Source organism: Phasianus colchicus, chromosome 4 (genome assembly GCF_987193195.1).
Source record: "Phasianus colchicus chromosome 4, bPhaCol1.hap1.1, whole genome shotgun sequence".
Taxonomy (NCBI): domain Eukaryota; kingdom Metazoa; phylum Chordata; class Aves; order Galliformes; family Phasianidae; genus Phasianus; species Phasianus colchicus.
Window position 1 is genome coordinate 70,992,985 of NC_143439.1, and position 27,936 is coordinate 71,020,920.

The 27,936-nt window shown below is 47.9% G+C and overlaps 1 protein-coding gene across 6 annotated transcripts in view; it reads left to right on the forward strand.

Annotated features, from left to right (window-relative positions):
* The first annotated feature begins 2,862 nt into the window (after window positions 1-2,862).
* Window positions 2,863-27,936, forward strand: part of SFXN5 (sideroflexin 5) — a 77,157-nt gene continuing 52,083 nt past the window's right edge. For all 6 annotated transcript variants that reach the window (XM_090139924.1, XM_090139923.1, XM_090139922.1 and 3 more), the window contains exons 1-3: window positions 2,863-2,991; window positions 10,847-10,915; window positions 17,872-17,949. In XM_090139924.1, coding sequence (XP_089996050.1) covers window positions 2,935-2,991; window positions 10,847-10,915; window positions 17,872-17,949 — 204 coding nt within the window. In that variant the 5' untranslated portion in view covers window positions 2,863-2,934. The remainder of the gene's footprint in view (window positions 2,992-10,846; window positions 10,916-17,871; window positions 17,950-27,936) is intronic.

Consider the following 27,936-nt stretch of genomic DNA (forward strand, 5'->3'; position numbering starts at 1 on the left):
TTTTTCCTCCTGCCAGACCACAAGCCGTTATGTAGCTCAGCACCTGTCCAGGGATCATGTTAGCCCTGGGAGCCAGGGAAATGCTCAGCACGGCGCTGTGCGGGGTCAGGGCAATGAGCTGTGACCCCTGAAAGGCTGTGCTGAGTAAAGGCAGTCCGCAATGATGAGGTTAGATGGGGTTCTGCAGATGGCAGAGTGCACAGAGCAGAGTGGCTGTAATTAGAAGGTGGGATTGTTGGAGGCTGTCAAGTCCAAAAAAAGAGAGATTTTAAGGCTTTAGTGCTGCTGAAACTGACAGGATTATGCTGAATCTCTGCCTGCTTGAAAGCTTCAACACTGAGTTGGGACTTATGCAAATAAGCCTCATTCCTACAGGAATCATAGAATTATACAGCCATGCAATCACAAAGATTGGAAAAGACCGCAAAACTCACCAAGTCCAACCGTCAGCCCAAAGAAGAAGAGCTGGCTGGGTTTGTTGTTTGAAGCCTGAGTTGTGCAGCCCGACGCAAGTTTTCTTAAAATCTGGCTTTGCAGATGGAAGCCGACAAGAAGCGTTCGTGCAACTTTCTCCCAGAGCCAGCAGGCAGCCCAGCTCCGCACCCAGCTGTCACGTGCGAGGCGGCCGTCAGACCCCAAATCTCACTTGGGTTCCAGACAAGTTTGCTCCGTAGCTGAAGGTTTTGTTCCTCCCCCTGCCAAAATGGAAATAAATACCAATATTGAGTTAACAGTTGCTGATCTAGGGAAAGAAACCACCCCCCCCTCCTCTCTTCCCCAAGCCACTGAAACGCAACTTGTCAGTCTGAATAGATCTGGTTAGATTGATATCAGCCAAAGAATTGATATTCTTTCTGGTATTTAACCAAAAAAGTGATAGTCTTATGTCACTCCAAATGTGGTTTTAGATAAACAGATTCTCTCCCCTCTGTTGTTATAAAACATTTAGTGTGTCAACATTAGGGATCGTATCAATTATCTGGCTCGAACTGCAATGGGAGGGAGGGGGGTTTCCCTGGTATAGAAATTGAGAGATTTGGGTTATAATCCATACTTACTGTAGAGCCCTAATGATTTTCATAGAATACAGAATGGCCTGGGTTGAAAAGAACCACAGTGCTCATCCAGTTCCAACCCCCTGCTATGTGCAGGGTCACCAACCAGCAGACCAGGCTGCCCAGAGCCACATCCAGCCTGGCCTTGAATGCCTGCAGGGATGGGGCATCCACAGCCTCCTTGGGCAACCTGTTCCAGTGCTTCACCACCCTGTGCATGCAAAACTTCCTCCTAATATCTAACCTAAACCTCCCCTGTGTCAGTTTAAAACCATTCCCCCTTGTCCTATCACTATCCACCTTTGTAAAAAGCCGTTCCCCCTCCTGTTTATATGTTCCCTTCAAGTACTGGAAGGCCATAATGAGGTTTCCACAGAGCCTTCTTTTCTCCAAGCTAAACGAGCCCAGTTCCCTCAACCTTTCCTGAGTTTACTTTTCTGAAGAACAGGATGAAACCTTCAGAAAAGGAAAAGTTGCCTTATGAAATATTACTCGTAGCAAGAGGATGTTTTTCCCCTTTTAAGACAGTGTTAGAGCTCCAAGCAGGGTTAGACCCTAATGAAAAGCAGACCCTAATGACTCACTGTTCTTTGAGATATGGGGGACATCACACCGTGAGGAGGGGGTGAGAAGGGCAGCAGTGTCTTGTGGGGTCAGGAGGCTTAAGCCCTGTGGAAGCCTGTAGGCAACATGTGCTCAGCCTGCACTGCAACTGGACTTAATTAAAGGAAGCAAACCATTAACTCTGAGGACAAGGTTCGAGGGCAGCAGTGGGTACAGTCCAGTCAGCAGAACTGGTTGTGGGAGCAGGGCTTTACTCACCATGAGGGATTGAGTGCTCCCTCAGCCCAAGTTGGGATGTCTGCCTGAGGGTAGGAATGCCCTACAGGGGGACGTGGTCAAAGTGGGGGTGGGTTGGGGTTGGGGTTGGTGATCCTAGAGGTTTTTTCCAACTGATTCCATGATTGTATGATTCTCTGTCCATTCCTGGAGGCATATCACGCAGTGATGCAGAGCAAGGGCAAAAGGGGAGGTGATGCTGGATGCCATGAGCTCTTGTTGGTTGGAAGGAACAACATGATTGTAATGGTCAATAGCAATTGTTAGCTGCCTGTCAGTGTAAGAAGATGTATTTCCACGAGGAAAGGATGAAACCTGAGGGTTTTAGGAGCTTTCAGCTTGCTGTGGCCATTTGTACAGTTTATGTGAATGCTGTTATCTCTGTCTCATTCCTTCACTGCCCCATGCCTTATTGCAGCTCTGTCACATAGACAACAGCGTTTGGGTGAAAAAAAGGAGGAGCACTGAGGTGAATTGGTCAGAAACATGAGCTGTGAGATACACATATGCTTTTAGGGAAGTAAGAACACATTTCTGCCAGGGAGATGTGGCGCGTTGCCTCAGATACTCTCGTTAGTTGCTAAATTCAACTGTTCTTTCTCAGAAAGCGTGGAAGACGATGAGAAGCAGCTGATGACACAGGAGAAGGGCACGCTGTGTATATCCAAACCCGACGGCTGCTTTGAGGGCCCCTGTGTCCTGGCTCTGAGGTGAGGAGAGCCCCTGTCCTCTCAGGGCTCCCCCTCAGCTTCCCGCCAAACTACCCCTCCCGTCGTGCCCCGCGCGCCGCCCCCCTGAGGACTCCATCTCCCATGCTGCCCCGCGCCATCGCGCGCTCCCATTGGCTGGCGGGAGCGGGCCGCCTATCCCGCCGTCCCTTTCGCCGCCTGCCGCGCAGACTCCGGGTGAGAACTACACTTCCCATCGTGCCCCGCGGGAGCTGCGGTGGGCCGCGGCCAATCAGAGAGGCGGCGCCGCAAGGGGCGGGCCCGGCGGCGGGGGAGGCTGTTTAAAGTGGCGCCCGCAGCGCGCGAAGGGGATGGCGGAGCCGGCGGACTATCCCCCCTTCCAGCTGGGGAAGCCCCGCTTCGAGCAGGTACCGACGGCGGGAAGGGCACGGGCATGTGGTGGGAGCGGTCTTTCACGGGAGCGGCGTCGGGCCCCTTCCCCGAGAGATAAGCCCCCCAACCCCCCGCCGCCCCATTTTCACCCCCTTTGCCTCCGGCGCTGCGCTGATTGGTCCGCGCTCTGCCTCCCATTGGCCCACGCTGCTGTCACTCAGAGCCGCAGCGCCCCGCCCCGCGGCGGCTCCCGCGGCGGGCAGCGATTGGAGCGTCCCGCCGTGCCCCTGTGGCTCTGCGGGGAGGGGGGGCGGTGTGAGATTGTGGGGTTGAGGGTTCGAGACTGGGGAAGGTTTGAGGAGTGAGATGTGGGTCCCAGGAGAGGCCCGTGCGTCCTGCTGGAAGATCCTGATGTGGCCCTGGGGGCAGAAAGGGCTGAGCCCGCACCCGCTGGGGTGTCTGCCAGCCCAAGGTTGTGTGGAGGTGATGGGGGGGGAACTGTGAGAAGTGGGTGCTGGGCCCCTTGGAGTTGATGCACAATGCAGTAATTAGCTTTGATGTAAAAGAAACAGCGTGGAAGATGCGTGGTGGTTTTGTGCTGAGGAATGTGGTGTTGCCAGAAGTGGTGGTTTTGGGGTTTCTGCAGGATTTGGGCCTGCTTTGGGCTAAAGTGCGAAGTGGTGGCTGTGATGGGGCCTTTGGGGGCCTTGAGGGGCCTTTTGGGGGGCCCTGAATGTCCTTTTGGAGACCTTGAGGTGCTGTTTGGGGACCCCAAGTGGCCTTGGGGGTCTGGAGGCACCTCTTGGGGACCATAGAATGGCCTGGGTTGAAAAGAACCACAATGCTCATCCATCCTGCTATGTGCAGGGTCACCAACCAGCAGACCAGGCTGCCCAGAGCCACATCCAGCCTGGCCTTGAATGCCTGCACGGATGGGGCATCCACAACCTCCTTGGGCAACCTGTTCCAGTGTGTCAGCACCCTTAGAGTGAAAAACTTCCTCCTAAAATCCAACCTAAACCTCCCCTGTGTCAGTTTAAGACCATTCCCCCTTGTCCTATCACTATCCACCTTTGTAAAAAGCCATTCCCCTTCCTGTTTATATGCTCCCTTCAAGTATTGGAAGGCCACAATGAGGTCTCCCTGGAGGGGTCTTTTGGGAGGATCTCCAGGGGCCTTTTTTGGGGGTCTTGAGATGTCTTTATTGGACACTATTGCTCTTTGTTTTTGCCTCAAGCTTCTGATACAGCTCTCAAAGTTCCTGCAGCCTCCTTCAGCTGCTCCTGGTGTGGGATGAGGCCGCTGTGAAAAGGAAAGAGCCATCAGAGCTATCAAATCGAGGAGGAGCCGAAGCCTGCTCGCTAATAAGTCCTCCCCCCGCCATTGGGGAAATCTCCAAGGAGACTTTCTTCCCACCATCCACACGAAATCTGCACAGGACCACTGTGTGCCAACCATCTGACTCGCTAATTGCAGATCCCAGAGCTTGGCTTGACCGAAGCCGCCCATTTGGGTGGTGGAGGAGCCTGGTTATACTTCCTTCAGAGGACCAAATGTCTGTGCTCTTCCACATTGACTTATCCCTCATTCCTCCGTAGGGTTCAGGACAGGAGGTGGTGCAGGGATCTCCCCAGAGCCACGGCTGCCCTACAACAAGGGAGGGTGTGCCTGCTCGGCTGCACGAACCGAGGGATGCTCAGGCTGGGGAGACAGAGCTTTTTAATAAGGAGAGGAGGAGGAGGAGGAGACGCTACTCCCTTCTAGACACCACAGATGATTCGAGGCACACTTGGCAGCGCGTCAGGCACAGAATCGGTGCATTCTGTTCATTAAGGAGTGACTGTCACTTGTAGCAACGTTTAGAAAATGTTTCGAGGGGTATGGCAGGATGTTAATGATCGAGTACGCATTCGAGCAGAGCTGTCCTCTCTGGGTGTATTTCCATAGTGTCCCAGGGGTGAAGTATCCTGGTGGTGAAAGCACCCTTGAGAACAGGATCCCTCTCCTCTTCAGGGATTTGATTTGGTTCCCATAGTTTTTTTTTCTGCCAAGCATTGTATAAGACTGGTGGTAGGGTTGGGTTGCTGGTGCCTGTGTCCTGCTGCTTCCCATCTCTGTAATGATGTCCTTTCTCCTGCTCCGTGTCCACAGTGCATTCAGACAGCCCATTTTGGGAGCTGGCAGCTTTTCAGGGTCATGGAGCAAGTGAGGGAGGGCACCTGGCCAGGTCCTGTGGCCTGGTTGCACCATCCTGACCCTCCTTGGATCATGCTGGTATTTATTTACCCATCCTGAAATGTGGTTGGTCAGGAAATCTCCATCTCCAGGGCTGCAGGATTGTGCTGGGAGGAATGTGTGAGTTGCAGAGGAGCTGTGTTAGGCATCTTTGTCCTTGCAGGGGAAGAAAGCACAAGGAAAAGTTGTGTGCTAGCAACAAGAGGCTTGGAGAGCAAACTTGCTTTGGAGGAGAGGAGGCAATTTCTAAGGTTCAGAGTCTTCAGAGTGACCTCAAGTTGTGCCAGGGGAAGTTCAGGTTGAATATTAGGAAAAACTTAGGTCAGGCACTGGCACAACTGCCCAGGGAATGGTGGGATCACCATCCCTGGACGTGTTCAGGAACTGTGCAGATGTGACACTTGGAGACGTGGTCAGTGGGGATGGGTTGGGGTTAAACTTGGTGATCTTGGAGGTTTTTTCCACCTTTAATGGTTCTGTGGAAGGAGTGGAGCAGTGTTTAGGGTGGCTGATGGGAGGCTCCTGTCCCCAGCATGGCCCTGCAGCTCGTTTCCCTTCTCCCACGTCTTGCTTTGCAGCTCACTTGTTTGTCCTGCTCTTCAGGCAAGTCACATCTGTCAAGTCACATTTCTGGTTTCTTTGCTGGGAGCAGCTTTTGCCTCCTGACAGAAGCAGGTTATTTTTAGGTAAAAGAATAAGGGTAAAAGAATAAGGACATTAAGCATGAGAATGCATGACAGGGGCTTCGTTGTCTGACAAGCAGTTCTAATTTATTAAGCACGTTCCTTTTTATTTATTTATATTTAAAGTTAGTAGGTTATGCTGTCTGCTCCCTCCAACACATTATACTGAAGTTTCTGTAACCCTGCTTCAATCCAGGCCAAATAAATGCGTGTTAGGAAACACTAAAGAAGGTGTGGGGTGTGGTGGTTCACCAAACAGTGCTGTAAACTGCTGCGAGCACATCATGCCAGTTAAACTTTGGGGTTTTTACTGCTGTCAGCCCTGGAAAAAGCACCGTGGGGCTCTGCCAGCAGGAGGATGTCCCAGATCTTGGACCCTGTAGGGGAAAGAGAGGGAAATAAGGAGGATGAACCTAATGCAGAGCTGCAAGCTTCCTATGTTGCTTGTGCAGCTCAGTGGGAGCTGGGGGCTCAAATGTGTGGTCGTGGGCTCAGAGCATGCTTATCTCAGAAGCGTCCTGTGAGGATGTTAATGCTGAAAATCATTACTGCCTGCTCTCAGTGCACTTTGATCTGGGAATTTAAAAACCCAACGTGTTTACTCCTCCCTGAGTCAATCCCGTGTCCCAGATAACCCCTGCAATAACATGCAGGTAAAGCAGCCCTCGATTAGATATGCCTCTCAGGAGCTTGATGGCTTGCTGATTGCGTGTGTTAATTGCTGAAAGCCTTGATAAGAGGGCCCAGAGCTGCCTTAGAAGGATATTAAATAAACACAGGAGTTCCTACTCTGGCTTCCACCTTTAAAGCCGTTTTCTACTGAAATTGGATGAGCCGCCTCATCCACTTTGGAGAAGGGATTTCCTAAGGAGGTTACAGGGGGATGTTTAAGGCTGCTTTGCAGCTGCTGGGGCTTTGCTGTACGTGCAGGTCCAGCCCAGTGTGTGGATGCTGCTGGAGACGATGCTGGCAGGCGCTGCGCGGTGCGAGCTGCCAAACGTGGCTTTCTCAGCCCTGAATTCGGGCTGACCCTGTTTATCCTATGCAATCGGTTGGGTTCTGCAAACACATGCTTAAAGACGAATTGCAGAGGAGAAAAGGAAATACAGACACCTTTTGGGTTTGGTGTTTATCTGCTAACTTCATCGAATCTGCCAAAAAAGCCATCCGTTGGCTTTTTTACATCTCTGTCAGCCAGGATTGGATTTCAAATGGAGTTTGCGTCGTGTGCTGAGGGGTGTTTTTTGCTCAGGGGTTGGGTTGAAGAGCTGAAGGTAAGGCTGGGAGGTGTGCTGGGGTGAACCAACCTGGGAGCAAACTGTCGGATGCGTGCTGTAATCCCACAGCCTGCAGCAGCAGGGGAAAGAAGAGGAGCTGCTGCTAGAGGGTGAAGATGAAGATTTGCCTCTTTGCTGTGGCTCTCAGGGCATCTGAGCCCTCACCTTTTACTTCAGGTGGCTGAAGGTGCAGGGATGGGCTCCTGGCCCTTTAATTTACTCAGATTTGGAGTATTAAAGGGCTGTGATGGCACAGCTTAAGCCTCAACTTGTATGTGGGGTGGGCTCCCAGCGTGTAATTGCACAGCACTGCCGTGCCAGCATGCAGTTGCTCAATGGCTTGTATTTTTTAATATATATTTTCTGTGGTTTAGCTGAAATCTCTTCCTAATTAATTGAGAGCTGACGTAAGCCTGGCTTTTTTTTTTTTAATTTTTTTTTTTTTTAACTAGAAGAAAAAAAAACAACCAACCAACCAAGTCTGTGTGCCTTTTGCTCTGGCTTAATTAAATCTTTTTTACAATCACACTGCAATTAAATGAGTAAAGTTGTGCGTATCTCCTTCCAGTGCTGAGGAATGCCCACCTGCTTTAAATGAAGGTGATTAACTGACTGCTTGCTAATGGCCATTTACTCCCTGCTCTTCTCTCCAAATTCCTTTTTTGAGCATTTTTTGCTGGTGTCCTCTATGTCCTGCATGGCCTGCACCACATCCAGGCTTGAGCTGGAGCTCATTGCTCTCCCTTGCTCTGTACAAACTGCTGTGGAAGGGAATTAATATTCCCTTCTAGGACTTAGTCTTGCTCGCAGGCTGGTGAGAAGCAGTCCCAAAATAGCCCCGATTAATCACAGGAAAATTGCAGTATTCAGATTTCCTCTGAATAACCGTTTACTACAGCAGATATTGCTGGAATAAAATGGTGAAAGAGATGCTGGATGTGTTTGGGATGTGAAGGTCAAACTCGTGGGTTTGTTGCAAGCTCTATCCATGGCATGAGCACAATGGCCAGAACTGGAAATAACCCCAATGAAAGCAACAGTCCTCAATTTTCATTGAAATCTGGGACTGGTTGGCTGGTAGGGTTGGTCTGTCCAGCACAGACTTTGGAAAGAGGTGGAAATACATTGGTGTCCCCTTATTCTGTTGGGTATGGATTGATGGATATTGGGGAAAAACTTCTTGTCAGATGGTGTGGTTGGGCACTGCCACAGCTGCCCAGGAGTGGTGGGGTTATCATCCCTGGAGGTGCTCCAGAACAGTGGGGACATGGCACTGAGGGTCATTGGGCATGGTGGGATGGGTTGGGGTTAGAGTGGGTGCTCTTATAGAGTTCTTTTCTTTATGATCCTATGAGTGTTTTTTCCTTCCGAGCAGCTCGTATGAATAGCAGCAAGGAAAAGCACGTTTGTGTAATCACGTTTTCAGACAGCTTCTGCTAATTTGGAAAGAAAGGAGAGCCACGGGTGATCTGTCAGGTCTCGTTGCCTTCCATAGGGGTGCACTCCATCTCAGTTGAGTTTGTCTGTGTGGCCCTGGTGAGCAGAGCCATCCTGGAGCTGGTGTCAGCCCAGGGAAGAAGCACATCTGTCTTCCCACTGTCTTTTCTTTGAAGTAGTGATGGCAGGGGGATAATTTCTTCATTTTTCCCACTTCTTTTAGAAGTGCAGATGAAAGAAGCAGAAGCTGGAGTAGCCTTGAGTGCCAGCAGGAAAGCGGTCAGTCCTGGAGCAGCCTGCACCATGAAGATGCTCTGTGATGTCTGAGCAAGGGGCACTGCAGATCACTCAAGTGGAGAACTGAGTTGAGAGCTGCTCCTGGTTGGTCTTTGTAAAACAATAGGATTGGAAGGAACCTCAGAGCCCCCCCAGCCCCATGGGACCCCTGCCTTGGGCTGGATGCCCCCCACCAGCTAACGTTGCCCTTCCTTGCCATGCAGCTCTGTGGGGGGGGGCTTCATTCTCAATTTTTCTTGCTCTGGACCTTGGTGTGTAATTCTGCTGTACTGTGAGTCAATGCTATGACCCCACTCTAATGGCCCTGCCATTGCCTGGGCTGCAGTAGGATGGGTTTGGGCTGCTGAAGCAGAGTGAGTAATCAAAGGAAGGTAGCAACACGCCAAGCTCTCAAACGCTAGAAAGTACCAGAATTAGCGTTAATTAAATCAACGCTAATTAAAAACCACTGGGATTTTTTCCCCCCCCTTTTTTTTTTTTTTTTTCATAACTTCTGTGAAGCTATTTTGTTCAGTTGCAGGTTTGTTTTTTTTTTTTTTTTTCTTTCATTCTCGTGTAGAACATGGGAAAATAACAGCACGGAGCATAGGAGCAGCTGAGAGCAGGGCTGCAAGGCGGGGTGGTGGGCTGCAATGCCTCTGGGAGCTGCTTGTATGGAGGGGTTTCTGCCTCAGTAAGTCACAGTCTTGGTGGTATTTTCTCTGTGCTTCGTGGATTCAGCAGAGAGGAACCAGCAGGTTTCATCAAATTACACCAGGCGGTGATTAAATGCCATTCTCACTGCTGCATCCATATTCCCATCCTTTATTTATAGCACTGCAAATACAAAAAGAGTTGTTTGCCTGCTCGTGGCCGTAGAGCAAAAGCATCCCAGCGTTTGTGAGCATGCAGAGATCGGTGGTTGTGTCCTTTCTGTGCAATGGGTGCAAATTCTGCTTGGGAAGAACCAAGAGAAGAAGGTCAGCCACCAGAGTGGGCCACCACCTGTCCCTTTGTCCTCATTGTTGCTTGGGTGGATGTTGGGGCTGCCCACGTCTGCCCACCTCTGGTGTGGGTGAATGCAGACCTGGGCTGAAACAATGATGTGCTCTGCGTATTTCAGTGTTTTGTGGTCCAGTGCTTTGGGTTTGCCTACATTCAGTTTTGATGTTTAGTTTTCCTGGTACTGAGTCAGAACTGCTCTGCATTCCTTTGAAGCTGTCCATGACGCCTGCAGTTTGTTTCACAGGTTCCTTCCCTCCCTTCAGGCAGTTCCCAGCTCTCTGCATCCCTTTCTGGTCTTCCAGCTGCAGTTGCTGCTCTGGGTGAAAGCATGCCCCATCCTTGGAAGCATTCAAGGCCAGGCTGGATGTGGCTCTGGGCAGCCTGGTCTGCTGGTTGGCGACCCTGCACATAGCAGGGAGGTTGAAAGCAGATGATCATTGTGGTTGTTTTCAACCCAGACCTTTCTATGATTCTATAATTAAGGTTGAAAAAGACCTCCAAGGTCATCAGGTCCAACCATCAACCCATCCTCACCATGCCCACTAACAACATCCTATCTTCACTGTAAGTGGAACACACATATAAATGCATCAAAGCTCCAGATGTCTTCCAGGAGCATGAAATGTACAGCAGGAACAGGGCTCACTTTGTAGTGTCTGGATTCTGCATCCTCCTGAGGAATGCCAGGCTCTCCCCTCCCCTTGTTTTCTGTGCTGTTCCAGACATCTTGAAAACTTGTACTTCAATGGATTTTTTTCCAAACATGCAAATAGAAACGATCTCAAACCATAAAGCCTTGATTATTGTAATGGAATCTTAAGGTTCACAGTCCATTTCTCACCCTGTGTTGGTGTGGTGACTGGCACAATGAAACCCAGCCCCCACTCAGCACCTCAATAACTCTGATAGCCACATGACACAAGACTTGGCTTGTGCTTCATCTAACTGAACACGTTCTGTTTTTCTTTCTTTTGCAGACTTCATTTTATGGCAGATTCAGGCACTTCTTGGACATCATCGACCCACGCACTCTCTTTGTTACTGAGGTAATGTCTGTGCTCCTTATTTTCTGTCAGTTCTATTATCCACCTGGGTTGGATTAGAAACAGTTTCTCCTGTGAACAGCAGAAGGGGTGAAGATGGGTTTGTGATGGATGTGTGTCTCACTGCTGATGGGCTGCCCAGCCCAACCCTATTCATGCCCACTCAGGTCTCTGTTAGCCACCCCTGAGCCCTCTCCATGTGGGTCCACCTCAGCAGCTCTCAGTCAAATCTGCCAGCAGTGTTGGCCTCTCAGGGAGAAAATTCCTACATGTTTTCATGGTGGGAAAAGAAAAGCATGGGTGAGTAGAGGAGAGAGCAAATCCACTGCTAGGTGGGTGCACGCTGCAGTTTTCAATGGCCATTCCAGACCTTTCCCAAGGAAGTTGTGTAGTAGTTTTTCCTTCTTTATTATCCTGTTTGTAGCAGGCTTGAGAGTTTCTGGCCCGTTTCCATTTATTGTAGTGCTGTCCAGCATCATTGCCTATCCCTGCTTTCATAAAACACTGAGCTGATTGTGAGGAACCCCTTAGAAGCAATATTTCCTCTGGTGATGTTAAATTCTGCCTGCTGCCAGCATGCTTTTTCTTTCCTTACACGCTGTGGTGACAGCAGTGGGGAAGAGATCTGATGTGACTTATCATCATCCTTTTTTCCCAAATCAGCAAGCTTTTCTCAAAGCCATAAGGCTAAGATGTGCTGTGTGGTTCTGAGTACCTTTTGGATGGGTGCCCAGGAGAGCTGCAGGCAGTAAAGCAGCTGTTTTTACAGTATCAGGCTGAAGGTTGTACTTCCAGTTGCAAAAGCTCAAGTTCAGATCAAATAGGAAATGTTTTTTCAAGTCACCATCCTGGATACAGAGCTGTGCCTGGGGAGGTGACGTCCTGCCAATAAAACATTGTGATTCCAAATTAGCACCATTGTGTTGTGATACAAGGGAATGAAAATCCCAGGATCCAGCGTGCTTTGCAGGTGCTAGAGCTTCTATTTACCAAGGGTACATGCTCACAGATCAGAATCAAAGCCAATTAACTATGTGTTAAAGGCTTGGTGCTGCTGGTATCTGAGCAGAGGTAAAGGGTGAAGAGCAAAGCTGTGGATTTCTCTGTGTAGCCAAAGCCTGTAGTTGTTTCAGTGTACTTTGCAGTCTGCAGCAACAAGCAGCTCTGCTTCCAGGATGAAGGCAGGTAGTTTGGATCCTGAAAGATGAACCTTTTTTCCCCCGTTATCACAAGAAATAATGCATTTCTTACTTTCTAGGGGCTGAATGTCTCAGTGAGGGACATGGTGGGGCTGGGTTGGGTTGGACTTAGGGTTCTTAAAGGTCCTTTCCAACCTGTATGATTTTGCGATTCTGACTTGACTGCATACCTTTCTACCTTCCTATTGTCCCCATTTCAAACTGTGAGAAGTTTTTGAAGGGGTTGGTATGGGGCAGTCAGCTGGTGTAACTTAGTTCTTTTAGATACCCACTGATGTGCTGCTTCTTAGGAAGGTGAGGTACAAGAAATGAGGGGAAAAGCACAGAATTGTAGGGGTTGAAAGGGAGAATTTGAATGCCTCAAGCTATTCTGGACACCAGACAGAACATCAGTAAATGAAAGAGGTTTGAATCCCTTCTGTGGGGTCTAAAGAGCACAAGTTCAAGATCTATGGCTGTTGGAATGGCTTGGTGGCTGTCCAAGGAAGAAAAGACCCATATCCATTTTCTTTGGGAGTTTGAATCAAAGACAGTTGATGCTTCAACAGAGCTTCTGCAGTGCATTCTGTGACGTGTGTGTGGGCTCTTACTCCTAAGGGCAATGTCTTGACCAAGCAGATGGGGACACCTGGGGTGATGGGAAGCAGCACAGAGTTTGGGTTGACCTGCTGGCTGTGCTCCGCGTGTCTCATCTTCTCCTTTGAGTACTTGGTGTGTGTGCATGTGTAGCTGAGTAACTGAAGTGGCAAATTAACATCTAGGAGGGGTTTGCTGGAGAAGCAGCTCCTTCCCGTGACAGATGGCTGCAGCTCTCAGGCCTGAGGTTCTTGAGGAACAAACAGCGAGCAAAACGCAGACAGAAATGAGCCTCTAATGAGAATGGAAGTTAATCCCATGGAAAATGCTGGGAGATGTGATAATATCCTCTTTCCTTCATCCTTTTTTTTTTTTTTTTAATTGCTGTATGTTGCATCATTGCATCCTACTGGTGGCTGTTTGAGGGAAGGATGAAGTGATTCCTCAGAGGGAGAAGCTAAGTGTAATTAGAATCAATGAGAGTCTTTGCTTAACAGTTTATTTATTTCCAACAGTTGAACACAGTTTAAAACTTCTTTGTCTTTTAGAGGCTCTTAAGCACAAATCCTCAAGGGATGCATGCTAAGTACAGGCTTATGGTGTGGCAGTGCCTTGTGTCAGCATAACAGGTAACCTCTGAAGAGGTTTTCTCGTGTGCTCATTCACCTCATGACTTGTTTTCTAATGAAACAATTTTTTTCTGTGTGTGTGGCAGCTGCAGATTTGCAAACTTTTCCAATAAGCAGCAAATGTGTCATTGCAGAGGTGGAGCCCAACAAGTCCCATTGCTGAGCCCATGAGAAACCCCTCGGTGGGTGTAATGCCTACTTTCAAAATGTGTGAGGTTAAAATGATTGGAATAATACTTTTAATTGCTCAGGTAATTAAGGTCCTTCGGGGAAAGCAGTAGGGACCAGCAGATATTTTGATAAGGTTGACATATCCCATCTGACATCAGGCTGGACACGCTGTTAGCACTCTGTGGGAGGCTCCTCTTGGGGAAAGCTGTGGACCTGATAATAACTCGAAGCCAAAGTGAAGTCGGAATTAAGCTGAGCTCAGATAGGCTGCACGTTATCTGCCTTTATCTCATTGTTCATAGCATAAAACTACAGAGTGCCGAGCATCTTGCATTCCCATATTTGGGTTTAAAATGGAAGCAGGATTAGATGTATGTTATTTATATGAACGATACCTTCTTACTCAGCAGATTGACTGTCTGTGTTTATTCAGTGTCACATCTGCTGGCTCTACTTGAACAAAAAGTTTCTGGCTCCTGTTGTCTGTCACTGTAAATCCAATACAATAGGGCCAGCTGGAGTCAAGTCTGCCGTATGTATCATCCGTAGCTCAGCGCGATGGAATCGGGAGCTGCAGAGTTGCTGATAGCAGAGCACAGCTGGATTCCCCTACCCCACACTGAATACATGCTGCTGGTGGCCAGGAGAGTCTAGCTTTGGATTGTGTGCCAAGTAAGTCACTGCTGGCCTGAACCTGAGAGCAGTGGAGCTGACAGGCACGTGTGGGGCCAGCATGGTCTTGAAACACCAACATCAGCTCTGTAGAAGCAAAGTGAGGTGTAAGCTATTCCAAGGTGCCCTGTCCCATGAGCGGATTTTACTTCAGAAGTGCAAAATGTGACTCTTTCTGCTGTTTCTGTAACAGTAATGTTGTAGTGCTTCTGGCATAATGACTTCTTCTGGTCTGTATGTGCACATATGGAGGCAGCTCTAAGCCATGTGTAGGCTGCCGTTGAGATCCAAGAGAAGAGGAGGCACAGATCTTTGAGACGTAAGCAGCATGCACTCAAACAGGGAGGGCAAGGGGAAGAACCAGTAGGAGAGCTCACGTGCTGGAAGGAGGTGTCTGACACAGGTACACCTGTGCAGTTATCCATAGGACCCAGGGCAGTTGTCCCTACTCTGCACTGATGGCCATCATGGGGTTGGAGTCAACGCTATGATGTGGGCTGCTCACCTGCTGGCATCTTTGCTTTTGGTTTTGCTCCTTTCTTTGGAGCACCAAACTAAGCACTTATGATGGGATTCTTCAGCAACTTTTTCTACAAGGACCAGTATTTTCTTCCAGCGTAGACCTGCAAGATTGAGCAACAAGTCATTGCCTGTAGCCCTGAGTCAGAGCAGCACAAGGTGCATTACTTCTCTACACTAAAACCTATGGGTTAAATCTAAGCTAGTTTAACCAGATTTAATCAGGTACTGGGTTTTGGCTGATGTGGCTTGTGCCATGCAGCCAAGTTCTCCTGTTCTCCAAAAAGTGCCTCTTGGCAGCACTCCTGGCCTGTGGTAGATCCCAAACCATGGCTGGGAGTTGGCTGGGAGCAGGATGGTTGGTTTGAGTCAACAGTGTGCTAGAGTTGGTGCTAACATCTTGCCCAGGACTGATGTTTCCAGTCTCTGGCTTCTTTAATAGCACATAACCTGTAAAATCCATGCTCATGGATTAGTGGAAACCTATTGCGTATTTTCCATGGGCTTGGTTTAGTGCTGGAGCCCAAAACACTCTTTATTTTCAGCTGCATTCAGCATGAGGCAAAGTTTGAGCCCTAATGCAAAGACTCATTGCTTTGGGTGGTGCTTCCCAGGTGCTTGGGCTGCAGGGAGCACAAGGAGTGGGGTTTGTGAGCTCCTGCATTGCTGGGCTCCGTGCATCCCTGGCACTGCTTCTGGGCTGGGGTTTGTAGGAACATTCCCTGGGTGCAGATGGTCTGTCTAGCACCCTATTGTGAGAGCTGAGACCCTGTAATCCACCACTAGAAGTGCTCTAGTTTTCCTGAGACGAGGGGTATGAAAGAAATGCTACATATTAGTAAAAACTGTGGCTGCACTTCTTTTTTTAAGTGATGCTGTAAAAATTCAAGTGACACTTCTTCCTACGGATATCAGTAGAAGAAGCAAGCAACAATAAATATTGAAATGGTAGCATGACCTTGTAGGCAGACCTCTTTTTTTTTTTTTTTTTTTTTTCCCCCTTCTCTCCTGTTAAAAAGGAAATGCAGTGTCATCTTAGACACTACCATCACCCATAAAGTGCTGTGTCGTGCTGGAAGTCGGGGAGTGGGGCTGGTTGGCATTTGGAGCTGTTGCATATTGGGAAGTTCCTGGGGGTGGGTTGGTTGGTTGGTTGCTGCTTTCTCTTTTTTTCTTTCTAGAAGGGATTACAAAGGAATCTTGTGTTGTCACCGACAACGTTTTGAGTCTGATTCTTTCACTGAAAATACCTGAAGCCCCATGAAAGATACCTTCTTAACGTGGTCCCAGCATCCTCCATTTTTGCTCTCTTTCCATAACAGTTTTGGTAAGCCTCAGGAACCATCAGCAATGTCAGCCTGGGACTCTTCTGCTTTGTGAAAGTTCCCTCTCTCCCCACTGAGCTGAAATGGGAAATTCATGAGGACTGCAATTTTCAAAGCGAAATCGGGCTTTTTTGTTTGCTGTTTGTTACCATACTAAACAAGATGGGATCTGGCCAGGGTTGTTATAGTAACTACTAAGATTTCCTCAAGAGAAGGTGGAAAAAAAATAGAACACAGACCCATTCATCTATTACTTCCAGTTTTTCATTCAGAGTTACATGCTGTTCTGTGTAGATAATTTGCAAGACACATAGTGTAGGTAATTTCAGTGACAGAAAAACATAGCAGTAATGAGCACAAATGGCTCTCCAGAACGTGGTGCTGGCATTGCTGGTTTGTTTCCTAGCTTTGGAGGCAAGATGGGTTGTCTGCCCTGGATCTGCAGCCATCAATCCTCCAGCTGTCTCTGGATCATCAGAATATCTAAAATAATCCACAGTACTATTTTACTGATATTCAGGCTAGGTAATGCTTTTTTTTCTACCTGAGCTAATATGGTATTTTTAAAATAACTATGGGTTGATGAGATGAGGAGCTATTTGGGTTGGATATTAGGAAATGTGTCTGCTTGGAAAGAGTGGCAGTGCTTTGGCATGGGCTGCCCAGGGGGTGGGGGGAGGTCACTGTACTGGAGGTGTCCAAAAACCACGAGATGTGGCACGAAGGGAGGTGGTTATGGGCACATTGGGATGGGTTGGAGTTGGGTTTGATAATCCTAGAGGTCTTTTCCAACTGTAATGATACTACCAAGAAGAAGAAGAAGAGGCTGAAGGAAAAACATGGCTTCTGCTTGCCTTGTTCCTGCGTTTCACTGTGTGTTGGAGAATGTCTGAATGAGGTGGATGCTTTTCCTTAAAAATATCAAAGCTTTTATATTGCAAATCCTTCTCCCTTTCCTGGGTCAAGGCATGGTGCTCCCAGAGGCTGATTGGTGGTGAGAAAAGCTTTTGAAGAAGGGGTGAGGTTCTTGCACACGTCATCACTCGTTGTCAGTACTCTTCTGAAACCTGGAAGAGTAAAACCACCACCATAACAAATAACTCTGGCCTGGTTTTCTGACCATCCAAATTCCCCAACAAAATTGGTATTGAACAGCAAAAGAAACTCTTTCCCATGCTATTAAAACACAATCTAGATTTGGTTGTCGCTGTCTGTCCTTGATGCCCTTTGTGCTCTGATCACAGAATCCTAGAATGGCCTGGGTTGAAAAGGACCACAATGTTCATCCAGTTCCAACCCCCTGCTGTGTGCAGGGTCACCAACCGGCAGACCAGGCTGCCCAGAGCCACATCCAGCCTGGCCTTGAATGCCTGCAGGGATGAAGCATCCACAGCCTCCTTGGGCAACCTGTTCCATTGTGCCACCATCCTCCTAAAATCATTGCAGGAGATGTGAAATAGCAGTGTTGGCATGCATGGTGCTGATGCTCAGCCCATGTAAAAGTGGCTCCAACTGCCACGTGTTTGCTCTGGGAAGTGAAGGCATTGCTCTTTCTGCACTTAAAAATGTACATATATATCATGAAATCATAGAATGGCTTGGGTTGGAGGGGACCCCAAGGATCATCCAGTTCCAATCCTCTTGCCATGGGCAGCGTTGCTAACAACTATCTATACATCTGTGTGTATATATATACCAACCAACACAGTAAATGCATCTCTTCCTCCTTTATATCGCATATACATGTGTAGAAAGACCTGTCTTTCTACCTTAATTGCCTTCATAACTTAAATTTGTTGCCTTCAATGAAAGATTTCAGTGCAGAGCGAATGTTGCAGCCCTGCTTCATGCTGCTGTTTTGTTTGCAGAGTCGCCTGAAGGAAGCTGTGCAGTTGCTGGAGGATTACAAGCATGGGACTTTGCCCCCAGGAGTCACCAACAAGGAGGTGAGGGGAAAAAGCCTTCCGTGCATTTCTGCTTCTTCATGCAAAGTGTGTTTGTAGAATTAAAGAGAAAACCTCAAACATGGTTTTGTTTATAAACCTCGCTGTCAGGTTTATTGGTTGATGTACCAGAAGTGATGCATCAGCACCTCCTCTTTCTCTACTGGATATAAAAGTTGCCTTTTCTTTGCAGAAATTCATGTTGTTTGAGGTTACATAGACCCCTTTGGATGTCTTTTCATTATAGAGTATACATTCAGCAGTGGTTCTTTTCATTGGATAATGTTCCTGCTCTTGGAATGGAGGCATGGACTTGCTCAAGGCAGTGCAGAAACCACAGTGATGTGAAGGTCTTAGCAAGTTTGGGTTGGTTTTGGTAAAACTTGATTCTGCTTTCGGACAGCAAAATGAGATGAGTGATTTTTCCAAGAGCCCATCAGTTCTACTTTCTGTATGTTTGTACTGATAATCATCTAAATGAATGCACAGAAGTAGTGAAAGCATGGGGAAGTGTTGCTGGGGGGGAGGCTGTTTTTTGTGGTTTTTTTCTTCCACTTTAGTACCATGAAACAGAGCCGACTGGTGTTCCTGTAGATATTATCTCATACTGTATTCATCTATGTGCTGACCAACAGCAGGGGCTTTATTGTGGGTTTTGTTTGTGCATCCTGCACAAGACTTCAGTCCTATGTTGTGTAATATACTAGCAAGAATAGCTCAAATTGGTGGCAGGGCTGTTTCAGCAGCTGTGAGAAGTGGCTGTGGTGAAGGAGTAGTGCATCTCACCCACAGACAGTGATGGAAATGGTTGTGTCCCACACCCCATGGGTCAAACAACCCCTTTATTTCTTTGAATGCTCATGTGCCTCATCATATGGATGAGAATTATTCTCAGACAAATGAAGAAAACTTGATATTTTTATTCTAAAAAGTGTCTGCTTGTGTGGTAGGTGCTTTCTGGGAAAAAAAAGCATGGCTTCTAAAAAAAAAAAAAAAAAAAAAAAGGGAAATATCCCCTCCCTGTGCTTTCTGTGGTTTGAGCCATTGCTCACCTGATCCTTTGATGTCACTGTATTCACCCAGCCATAACCTGGTAAGAAAAAAGCATCGAGGACTGCGGGGAAGAGAACAGCAAAGAGTGATGCAGCAGCAGATGACTCAGTGCCCATCTGCCTTTAAACAGATGAAATGAAGTCGTTTGCTGAGGCAAACCACACAGGCTTCTGACCTACATTTTGGTCTGTGTTGCAACAAGCCCAGGGTGTCCCCAGAGTTCATTCAGAATTGTGCTGGGAGGAGCGTAGGTACTGCGGTTCTTGTTCCCTTAGTTGTGCTTGCTGGAGGGTTTCAGGTGTAAAATAAAGCAAAGGGCAGAGGAGAAAGAGGAAAATGGCACCAGAAATGTGTTTTCTAGAGAAATGTTAGCACATCAGCATAAAAAAAAGAATACTTTTTCATAGCTCAGTTGGATCACGGTGTCGGTTGTGTTGGAGGGGTTTAATAGCTTGGTGCAGATAAGGAGCTCTCCCAGGAGGAGCCTGGGGGGGATTGTGATGTGTGCTTGTTGTATTTACCTGCTCTTTGTTGCAAAGAGCAAAGGAACCCACAGGGAGAGGTGAGTGAGCTGCAGGCAGATGCCAGCAAGGCTGTGAAACTGGAACGTTCACCTGTGGCCTTGCAGCCATGCTGCTAAGAGAATCCTTGTAGCCAAGGTGGGAAATATTCATCCTCTCAAGCAGAGCCGTATCCAGAAATAAGCCCTTCTTATAGGAGGGCATTACGTTGCAGTTTTCAGCTGTAGGATGGAGAATTGTAATTAATCATTGCAGACACGGCTATTTTATATGCATTTCTCTTTGCATCCGAATGTGCCAGATAGACACAGCTGTAAGCAGCTCGTTAATGCCTGGTGCATCTGCAGAACATACCCTGTGCTGATTGATTGCTCTGGGGGATGGGAAGCATATCACTTGCCTGGATTTCACCCCAGATTTTCCACCTGTGAACCAAAGATGCCTGGAGAGCTCTGTTTTGCTCTCCCCGAGCTGCGTTCTACCATTTTTGTGGCTCCTCTGTGCACCACGAACTGCAGGATGTGCTCTGGTATCAAGACATTCCCAATGTGCAGTTGTTTTAGTGCCAATTTGGGAAGGGGATTTGACACAGCTCTGGGGTGCTGAAATGCATGTGTTGGTGTTGGAGTGAAGGATTGAGTGAGCTGATTTTTCTATAGCTGAGCACATCACCCACACCTTTTCGGGCCATGGTTGGTGGGCATGGTGGAGATGGGTCGATGGTTGGTGTCGATGATCTTCGAAGTTTTTTCCAACCTTAATGATGCTATTATTCTACCTCTGGTCCATTGATGAAGTCCATGTCTTGGCAGTAGACCAATAGTTGAGAGAGAGCTTGATTTTTTATTTTATTTTATTTTTTTTTTAACTGAAAGGATTATTTTCACTATTCTAAACTCTCGTTTGACCATGAGTATTGCTAATGATCTCATGTTTGCTGTAGGCAACAAGTGTGTAGTTGGGTTACTTGACTCATCTGACATCGTGATGCAGTTGCATCTGGCAGAGGCTGATTTGCTGTTATGGTTGTGTAGCCCAAAAGGCTGAGCAGAGCTTCATGTGATGCTCAAGAGAGGAGCATTCAACTTCATCGTTCTTTAAGAGCTGATCTAGAGGGTTTGGATGCTCGAATCCTTTAGAGATGGAGTTGCTACCCTCATATTGGGCTCTGCAGTATGGGATGGGAATGGTGTGTGGGTAGAAGCTTGAATGGGCTTCTGGGCTTCATAACCAGAATTAAAATCACCATCTCCTTACAAGCCTTTAAAATAAGAGTTTGGGCACACTTTTAATGTAGTATCTTTCTGAAGAACCCAACAACCTCCCTTAAATATCAGCTTTGAGATCAAGCAGACAAGTTGTTTTGACAGAGTTGCTTCACTAATCCGACTGATCCGCTTTGTGGCACAGCGCGTTTGGCAGTGCTCAGGCTCCTTTTTCCTCTCATTGAGAAATTCGTGGTTCTCATGAAGGATGGCAGGCAGTAGCTGAAAGCATAACAACAGCTCAGCACAATCTACATTGCTCGCTGAGATGGATTCACTGCCTGAAAAATGTAGGAGCCTAAAGCTATGTAACGTCAAGTATCTCCTCAACACTTATCTTCTTGACAGGGTTCCTGCAGAGCGAGTCTTCCTCTTCTGCACTTCCAGAGCAGGTTTTTCAAAATGAGCTGAAATGGAACATTTATGGCCCATGTAAAGAAAAAAAAAAACTGAAGAGCCATTATCTCACTTTGCTCCAGCTATGGGCAACACAAAATCCAGCATCTCTTCTTCTTACTCTTAAACTGGAGTCATTTCACTGCTCAGGATCGTGACCAGTAACTCAAGGTGGTAAAAACCTATTTCTTGGGCATCATTAGCAGAAATGAAGAATTGATCTTTCAGCTATCAATAGCTGCTAGACTGCTGTTGGCTTTTTATTGAGGGAAAATATATATTTTTGTCTTCTCTATTAGAAGAATGTTTTTAAAAAGGTGGAGTTGGACACTGTGATCCTTATGGGTCCCTCCAATGGGATATTCTGTGACTTGCTGTGGCTGCTATCTCAGCTATGTATTCAGTACAACTGAGGATGATTAACTGATTATTAGTGCTATAGATTCAAGCAAGAAAACATGCTCTAAACCCCATCTCTTCAACTTAGCTTATTTACCTAAGTTTTTCTTTGTTTGCTTGATGGCCAGTTTGGTTTTGCTTAGATAGTTACTCAGGTTTGTCATCTGTGGGTTTAATAACCTGGCCATTTGGTGCTGTTGGGCAACCAGATGTCTTGATGCCCATCATTTGTTGCCTGTGTTGGAAGAGCCCAGTGGTGCATCACCCAATGGTGTGTACCTGATGGCGTGCTGCTGCCCCATGGTGTCCCATTTCTCCTTCAGATGGGACCAGCTGACAAGTAGTAGGAAGGAAGGGAGGTGTATGGGATTTGTGTGGATGAGAGAGACCAGTACAGCTGCCCTACCTTTCTCAGCTCTGAATTGGTTGGATGGTCATAACCAGAGGGTTTTGTCAATGGCTCTGTGTGCAGATGGAGGCTGGTGGTGAGTGAAATCCCCTGGCGGTCTGTCTTGGGACTGGTGCTCCTCAACACCTTTATGAATGACATAGGCAGTGGGATTGAGTGCATTTTCAGTAGTTGATACAGCAGAAGGAAGGATCACCATCCAGAGAGACCTGGACAGGCTTGAAAAGTGGAGCCACGTGAACTTCATGAGGTTCAACAAGGTGCTGCACTTGGGTTGGGGCAACCCTAGATATGTGTACAGCCTGGGAGAAGAGCTCCTTGATGGCAGCCTTGTAGAGAAGGGCTTGGGGCTCCTGTTGGACAAAAAGCTCCATGTGAAAGAGGAAGCTTTTTGCACAGAGGGTGGTGATGCATTGGAACAGGTTGCCCAAGGAGGTTGTGGATGCCCCATCCCTGGAAGCATTCAAGGCCAGGCTGGATGTGGCTCTGGGCAGCCTGGTCTGCTGGTTGGTGATCCTGCATATAGCAGAGAGGTTGAAACTAGGTGATCATTGTGATCCTTTTCAACCCAGGCCATTCTATGATACTGTGATGCTTCTATGATTCTTCCAGCAGGGTAGTGAGACCCTGGCACTGCTGCCCAGAGGGCTGTGGATGTCCCATCCCTGGAGCTGCACAGCGCCATGGATGGAGCCCTGGGCAACCTGAGCTGGTAGGGAGCACCAACAGTGCAGCAGGAGTGGGGCTGTTTGGGTTACAGTGTCCCTTCCAATCCAACCATTCTATGATTCTATCATTTCTTCATCTCTCTGGTGTGCTCTTCAGCACTTTGTGCTCCTCATTTTGGTGATCTCTCATTACACTTAAGTGACGTTTCAGCTTGTGTTCCTTACAGTGCTCTGCAGCAAGAGAGCCAGATGTGCTGAGAGGTACTGCTGCAATCCAGGTTTAATGCCAGTTCAGCTGCCCAGAGCTGGCAGGATCCAGCCCTACGCACAGCCCCCAGCGTCTGCTGTGAGCTGTGAGTGGGTAGGTGAAAATGACACACACAAGTGCACCAGGAGCCAATTTGCAGCAGAAGGTATAGACTGTAACATATCCAATTCTAAACAGGGCGGGCAATTCCCCAAAGTGCCTCCTGGAGGGAATCTCCGCTGGAGTAAAGAGGTTTCATTTGAGGGAATACTTGCTCCTATAAAAACAGTGGCTGTAAAATATCAGCCTAATAAAGCAGGGTGAAGGGCCAGCGTGCATAAAAGTGGATGTTTTCTTTAAGCCAGGAGAATTGGTGCTGAGGTTTGTCCTCCAGCCAAAAGGCTGTACCAACAGCAGGCGTGATGCTGTGGCTTTTGTCCTTTATCCTCACTATCCTTTCACTAATTTGTAGGATCGCATCTGTGTCCTCTGTGTGAGTGAGTCCCTTCCCCAACCTGTCCAACAGACCAGCACAGATTGGAGGAACAGATTGACGCTGGCACGTCAGCAGTGGGAAAAGTTAAGGGATACAGCACTCAATGGCTATTGGATAAAGAGAGATTTGAGTCACTGTGTTTTAGGGCACAGCTGCTTTTACTGCCTGGTCATTGTGCTTGGAAATGTGCACTGCAGGAAAGCCCCTGGAGCTGGCAAAGGTTGGATGTTGTTCCCCATTCACTGAGGGTCTGCACTAAGGTAACGGTGCTGGGGTTTTGCTACCAGCTTCAGACTGCTCTTTTCTTTTGGCTCTCTCCCAGAAATGCCCAATACTTTTGTTCTCTTTGCTAAAATTCCTTGCAAAGGAAATAGTTCTGTGCTTGAAATGCACTGCTAACACACCTGGTAAGACACATCCTTTCTGTTGTGTGTTCGCCTTGAGATCTCTTTCTGCCTATGAAATTGGGATAGAGAGAGCTGCTGAGCTATTTTCAATAGTGTGCTGATGCTGCTCAGTGTGATCTGGTCTTCTCATGTATGATAGCAGGCTTGCTGGGGCCAGAGCCCTGATTTGCCCCATTTTGTAAAGGCTCACATCACTCTGCCCTTAAAACTGTGTCTGAACAAGGACCGGAATGAACCCGAGAGAGAAAAGTGATGAAGATTGGTTGTCCCCCCTCCTCTCTGTCCCTGCAGTCCCATCCCAGGCTCTTCCCCTTGGTCCTGCCAGCAGAGAGAGGTAAAGAGCTGCAAACAGCGGCGTGCTGGCAGGAGCGGGCGAGGGTGCTCACGAGAGCACTCAGACAGCACCTATTGCATTTCTCTGAACTTAGCTGCAAATGGGTACAGATCTCTGTGCCTGGCAGCATGCTGCCATGGCAGCGTGAGCTGCTCTCAGCCAGCATTGCCATCCCGGCCATGTGTTCCCACCTCCCTGCTCGCTTGCACTGACACAGCTGGCGCAGAACTGAGCTTAATAAAAACTCCAGCTCCCTCCCCCCACTCCCAAAATGCTTAGTTTTTTTTGAGTTGAGCATCAGCAAAACCTATGGGTTTTGTCTTCTCCATGTCAATCTTAATGCCTGGAATGAGGAGGGATGGAGGGTTGGGGTACAGCTGGGATAGGGCTGTGATGGAGGTAGGGCTTTAGTCTGGTTTTCTAAAGGTAAAAACCGAACATCTTGAGCTCTGGATCACTTTCTGGCTAGGATCTGTGCAGCTCTGAGACAGCAGATATATAGATTTTTGATCCACCCTCATCTTTGTCTGTTGGATTGGAGGTTGAAGGAGGTATGTGAAGCAGTGGCACAGGTTGCCCAGGAGGCAGTGGGTTCCCCATCCCTGGAGATGCTCAGGTCAGGCAGGATGGGGCTCTGAGCACTGATGGAGCTGTGAGAGGAAGGCTGCAGCCCCTTGGAGCCACTCACTGCCCCCCCAGTCCCTTCCCCCCCCCCCCCAGTCCCTTCCCCCCCCCCCCCAGCGTTGGTGGAGCACAAACCGTGCTGTATCACTTGTGACTTCTCACTCTTCAGCCTTTCCAAATGCAGTTTTGGCAACTTGCTGTTTTGAAACTGTTTCATTTCTTCCCCATTAGGATCGGTGAAGTGCAAAGAGGCCCACCAGCTTAATGGGGATCTGTTTATTACTGTGTGCCTCCTTCAATCATGTTAGCAGCGGGAAGAGCCGCTCACGCTGTCCCAGACACAGCAGAGAACAATGAATCTATCAGAGGCTAAACAGCATCCCTTTTGGAGAATAATAGCTTTTCTTAACAGTGTTGATGAAGAGCGAAGAGGTCCATTTGCAGTAAACTGTACTTTTTTTTCCCTCTGGTCTCTTGCAGGATTCGATAAAGCATAGATAGATGGGTTGTCCTGCTGCTGCCGCGTCGCTGCCAGGAGCTTGGCCCTTGCGCTTTGCTGCGACCTGAATGCTTGTTGCTGCTGTGGCCTGGCCTGTGTAGGGTCAGATGCTTTAGGGCATCGTTCCCACTGTCTGAAGGCAGTTGGCACCCAGGGAGTGTGGGCAGAAGTGCATCAGTGAAGGCACAGTGCATCAGTGATGGTAATTCTGCTGCCGGTGCTCTCAGGCAGTTGCAAACTGGCTCTGCTTCGTCTCATCATCTGAGGATTAAGGGAGTTTATCTCAATTCACATCGAGATTACAAATCAGATTAGATTCTCAGCTTACTTGAGCCATATGGAGCTTGAAACAAATCTGATATTGAGCACCCTCATTGCATTAGCAAGCCTGCTTTGCAAAGCTGTGCCTGAAACCTGTAATGGCATCCAAGTCCTCCAGCCCTGGTGCGAGGAACACTTCTCCATGTGAGCTTCTTACTCTGTTCAAATCTTTCCAGTAGGATGCTATGAGGATTAATTAGTTAATGTTTATCAAGTGCTGTGAAGCTGCAAAGTGTTATTTAAGTGCTGTCTTTTTTTATCAGTTGGGACTTGGTTCTGTTTCCACCTACACTGGTTTTGGAATTGGGTAAATCCATGCATTTCATGGTTCCCAGTGTGTGTTTCTCAATGCGGTTCCCAATAGAGTTCCCATTGACTGTGGTGCAGGTGTCTTGGTCCGTGCCACTCAACGTTTGGGTTTGCTCCAAGGCTCTCTAGTTCTGCAATGGCAAGCAGCTCATGGTGTTGTGCTCAGTGCTGCTTAGGATTGGGAAGGAGGTTTCCATTGGTGTCCAAGAGGAGCGGCAGCTTCTGGTGCTTTTTTGCTGATGCATTTTAGTGCCAATTGCAGAAAATATAGAGATGCACTGATTTATCCCGTGCATGTGTTATTTGAGCTTGGTCTCCTTACGGCTAAAACCTTCCTAAGGTTAAGATTGCCAGGAGCAGGTTTGCAAAGGGTCCCTTGATGAGGCTTCCTCCAGAGGAACATGTGCAGGCAGTGGTTTGTTATCCAGGTTTTCATGTTTATTAATAAAGCCAGACATCAGATTATGTATATGTTAGGGGACAGGGTGAAGCACATCAACTGGAAGTGTTAAATGTAGTGCCAGAAGGTCTGAAATTCCACCACTGTACACCCATAAATCTTGCTACAAGCATCCTGCCCTAACTGAACGCCTTGGCTGGGGATCGTGGTGTGCATTTGTGCTAAATATCACTTTTCAAGAAGTGGGAATGTGGGTTTTGGGACTGGTGCTGGAGAGAAGTGGGAGAAAGGCACGCGAAGCATGAGTGATCGCACTCCTAGGGAAGAAAGCATGGGAGGGAGTGGAGCAGCACACGCTGGCAGGAGGCTCTGTCGGGCGGCACCGCCTGCCTCGTGCTTGGCACTGGTGCTGGGTTTAGTGGAATACTAAAAATAGGGGTTTCCTTTCCTGTTACCTGCTGGGAAGCTCTGGAGATGCTGTCTGGAGTTGTCTGTAAATGCCTTTAATCATTAGGAACGCAGCAGAAAAAAACATGGTGCTGTAAGAGGAGATGGAGTGTTGGGGAGCACAACACAGTGGGCACTTGGGGGAGGTCTTCATCTGTAGCCATATAAGCCTAAAAACATGGGACTTCTCTCTTTGAAAATAGCTAAGCCTTGTCACCGTGCTCTTTGAAAGCATGGGGTGGAGGTGGTCCTGTGTTTCAGCAGCCTCAGAGCCTGTCACAAACAAGGGCAAGTAGTTTGTAAAGAGCTTTCTAACCTGTGTGCACCACGGGCTGTAGGGAGGGGGAAAAACAGCTCATGGTTTAGTCCAGGATTTTGACATTGTCCTGCTTTTAATAAGCGAATAGTTAATCCCTGAGGAATGACTGGTAGCCTTTATAGTGTTCTTATAGCGACAGGTGTTAGATAAGAGATTTGGGCATGATATTTTTAAATAAATACGTTTTGGAAAGCTATGTCTAAACTGTGATTTTGCTGCTAAGGAAGGAATGCTGATGGACGTCCTGTCAACCAAGGATCATATCTGTTCCCCGAGAGCTAGTGCTGAACAAAGCTGTGTGGATGGCTTCCTTGAAAAGTTCTAGAAATACCAGAACCCTGGGGAGGATGGATAGCAGTCTTATCCATTAGTTCAACACCTTGAATTGCTGGTATTGGGAACATTTTTGTGCGCGATCCTGGAGCTCTCCGTGGTCTTGAAGGGTGTCTCCATGAAGTTTGACTCTTTGAACGTTGTCTCCTTGAGCATTATCTCCATAAAGATTGACTCCTCCAATGCTGACTCCTTGGACATTGTCTCTTTGAAGGTTGTTTTCATGAAGGTTGTCTCCTTGGAGCACGGACTGATCTGCCTTGCTGGAAGCTCACACCAGCCATAGACTGGAGCAGCTTAACCATCATTGCCTATTTGTGAAGTCTGTTAGTGATGCTCCAGCTCTGCTGCACCCTCGTCCTTGGGCTTTTGCTGTGAATCCACGCACGAGCAGATTTGCTCCTTGCCCCCAAATTTGAATGGTGGCAGAATCAGTGTATAGCATTGAGTTGGTAATACATAGCAAGATGTAAAGGAAGATCATCTGTAAGAGAAGACTCGTTCTGTATAAGCTATATTTAGAGATGATGGACCCAATTCTGA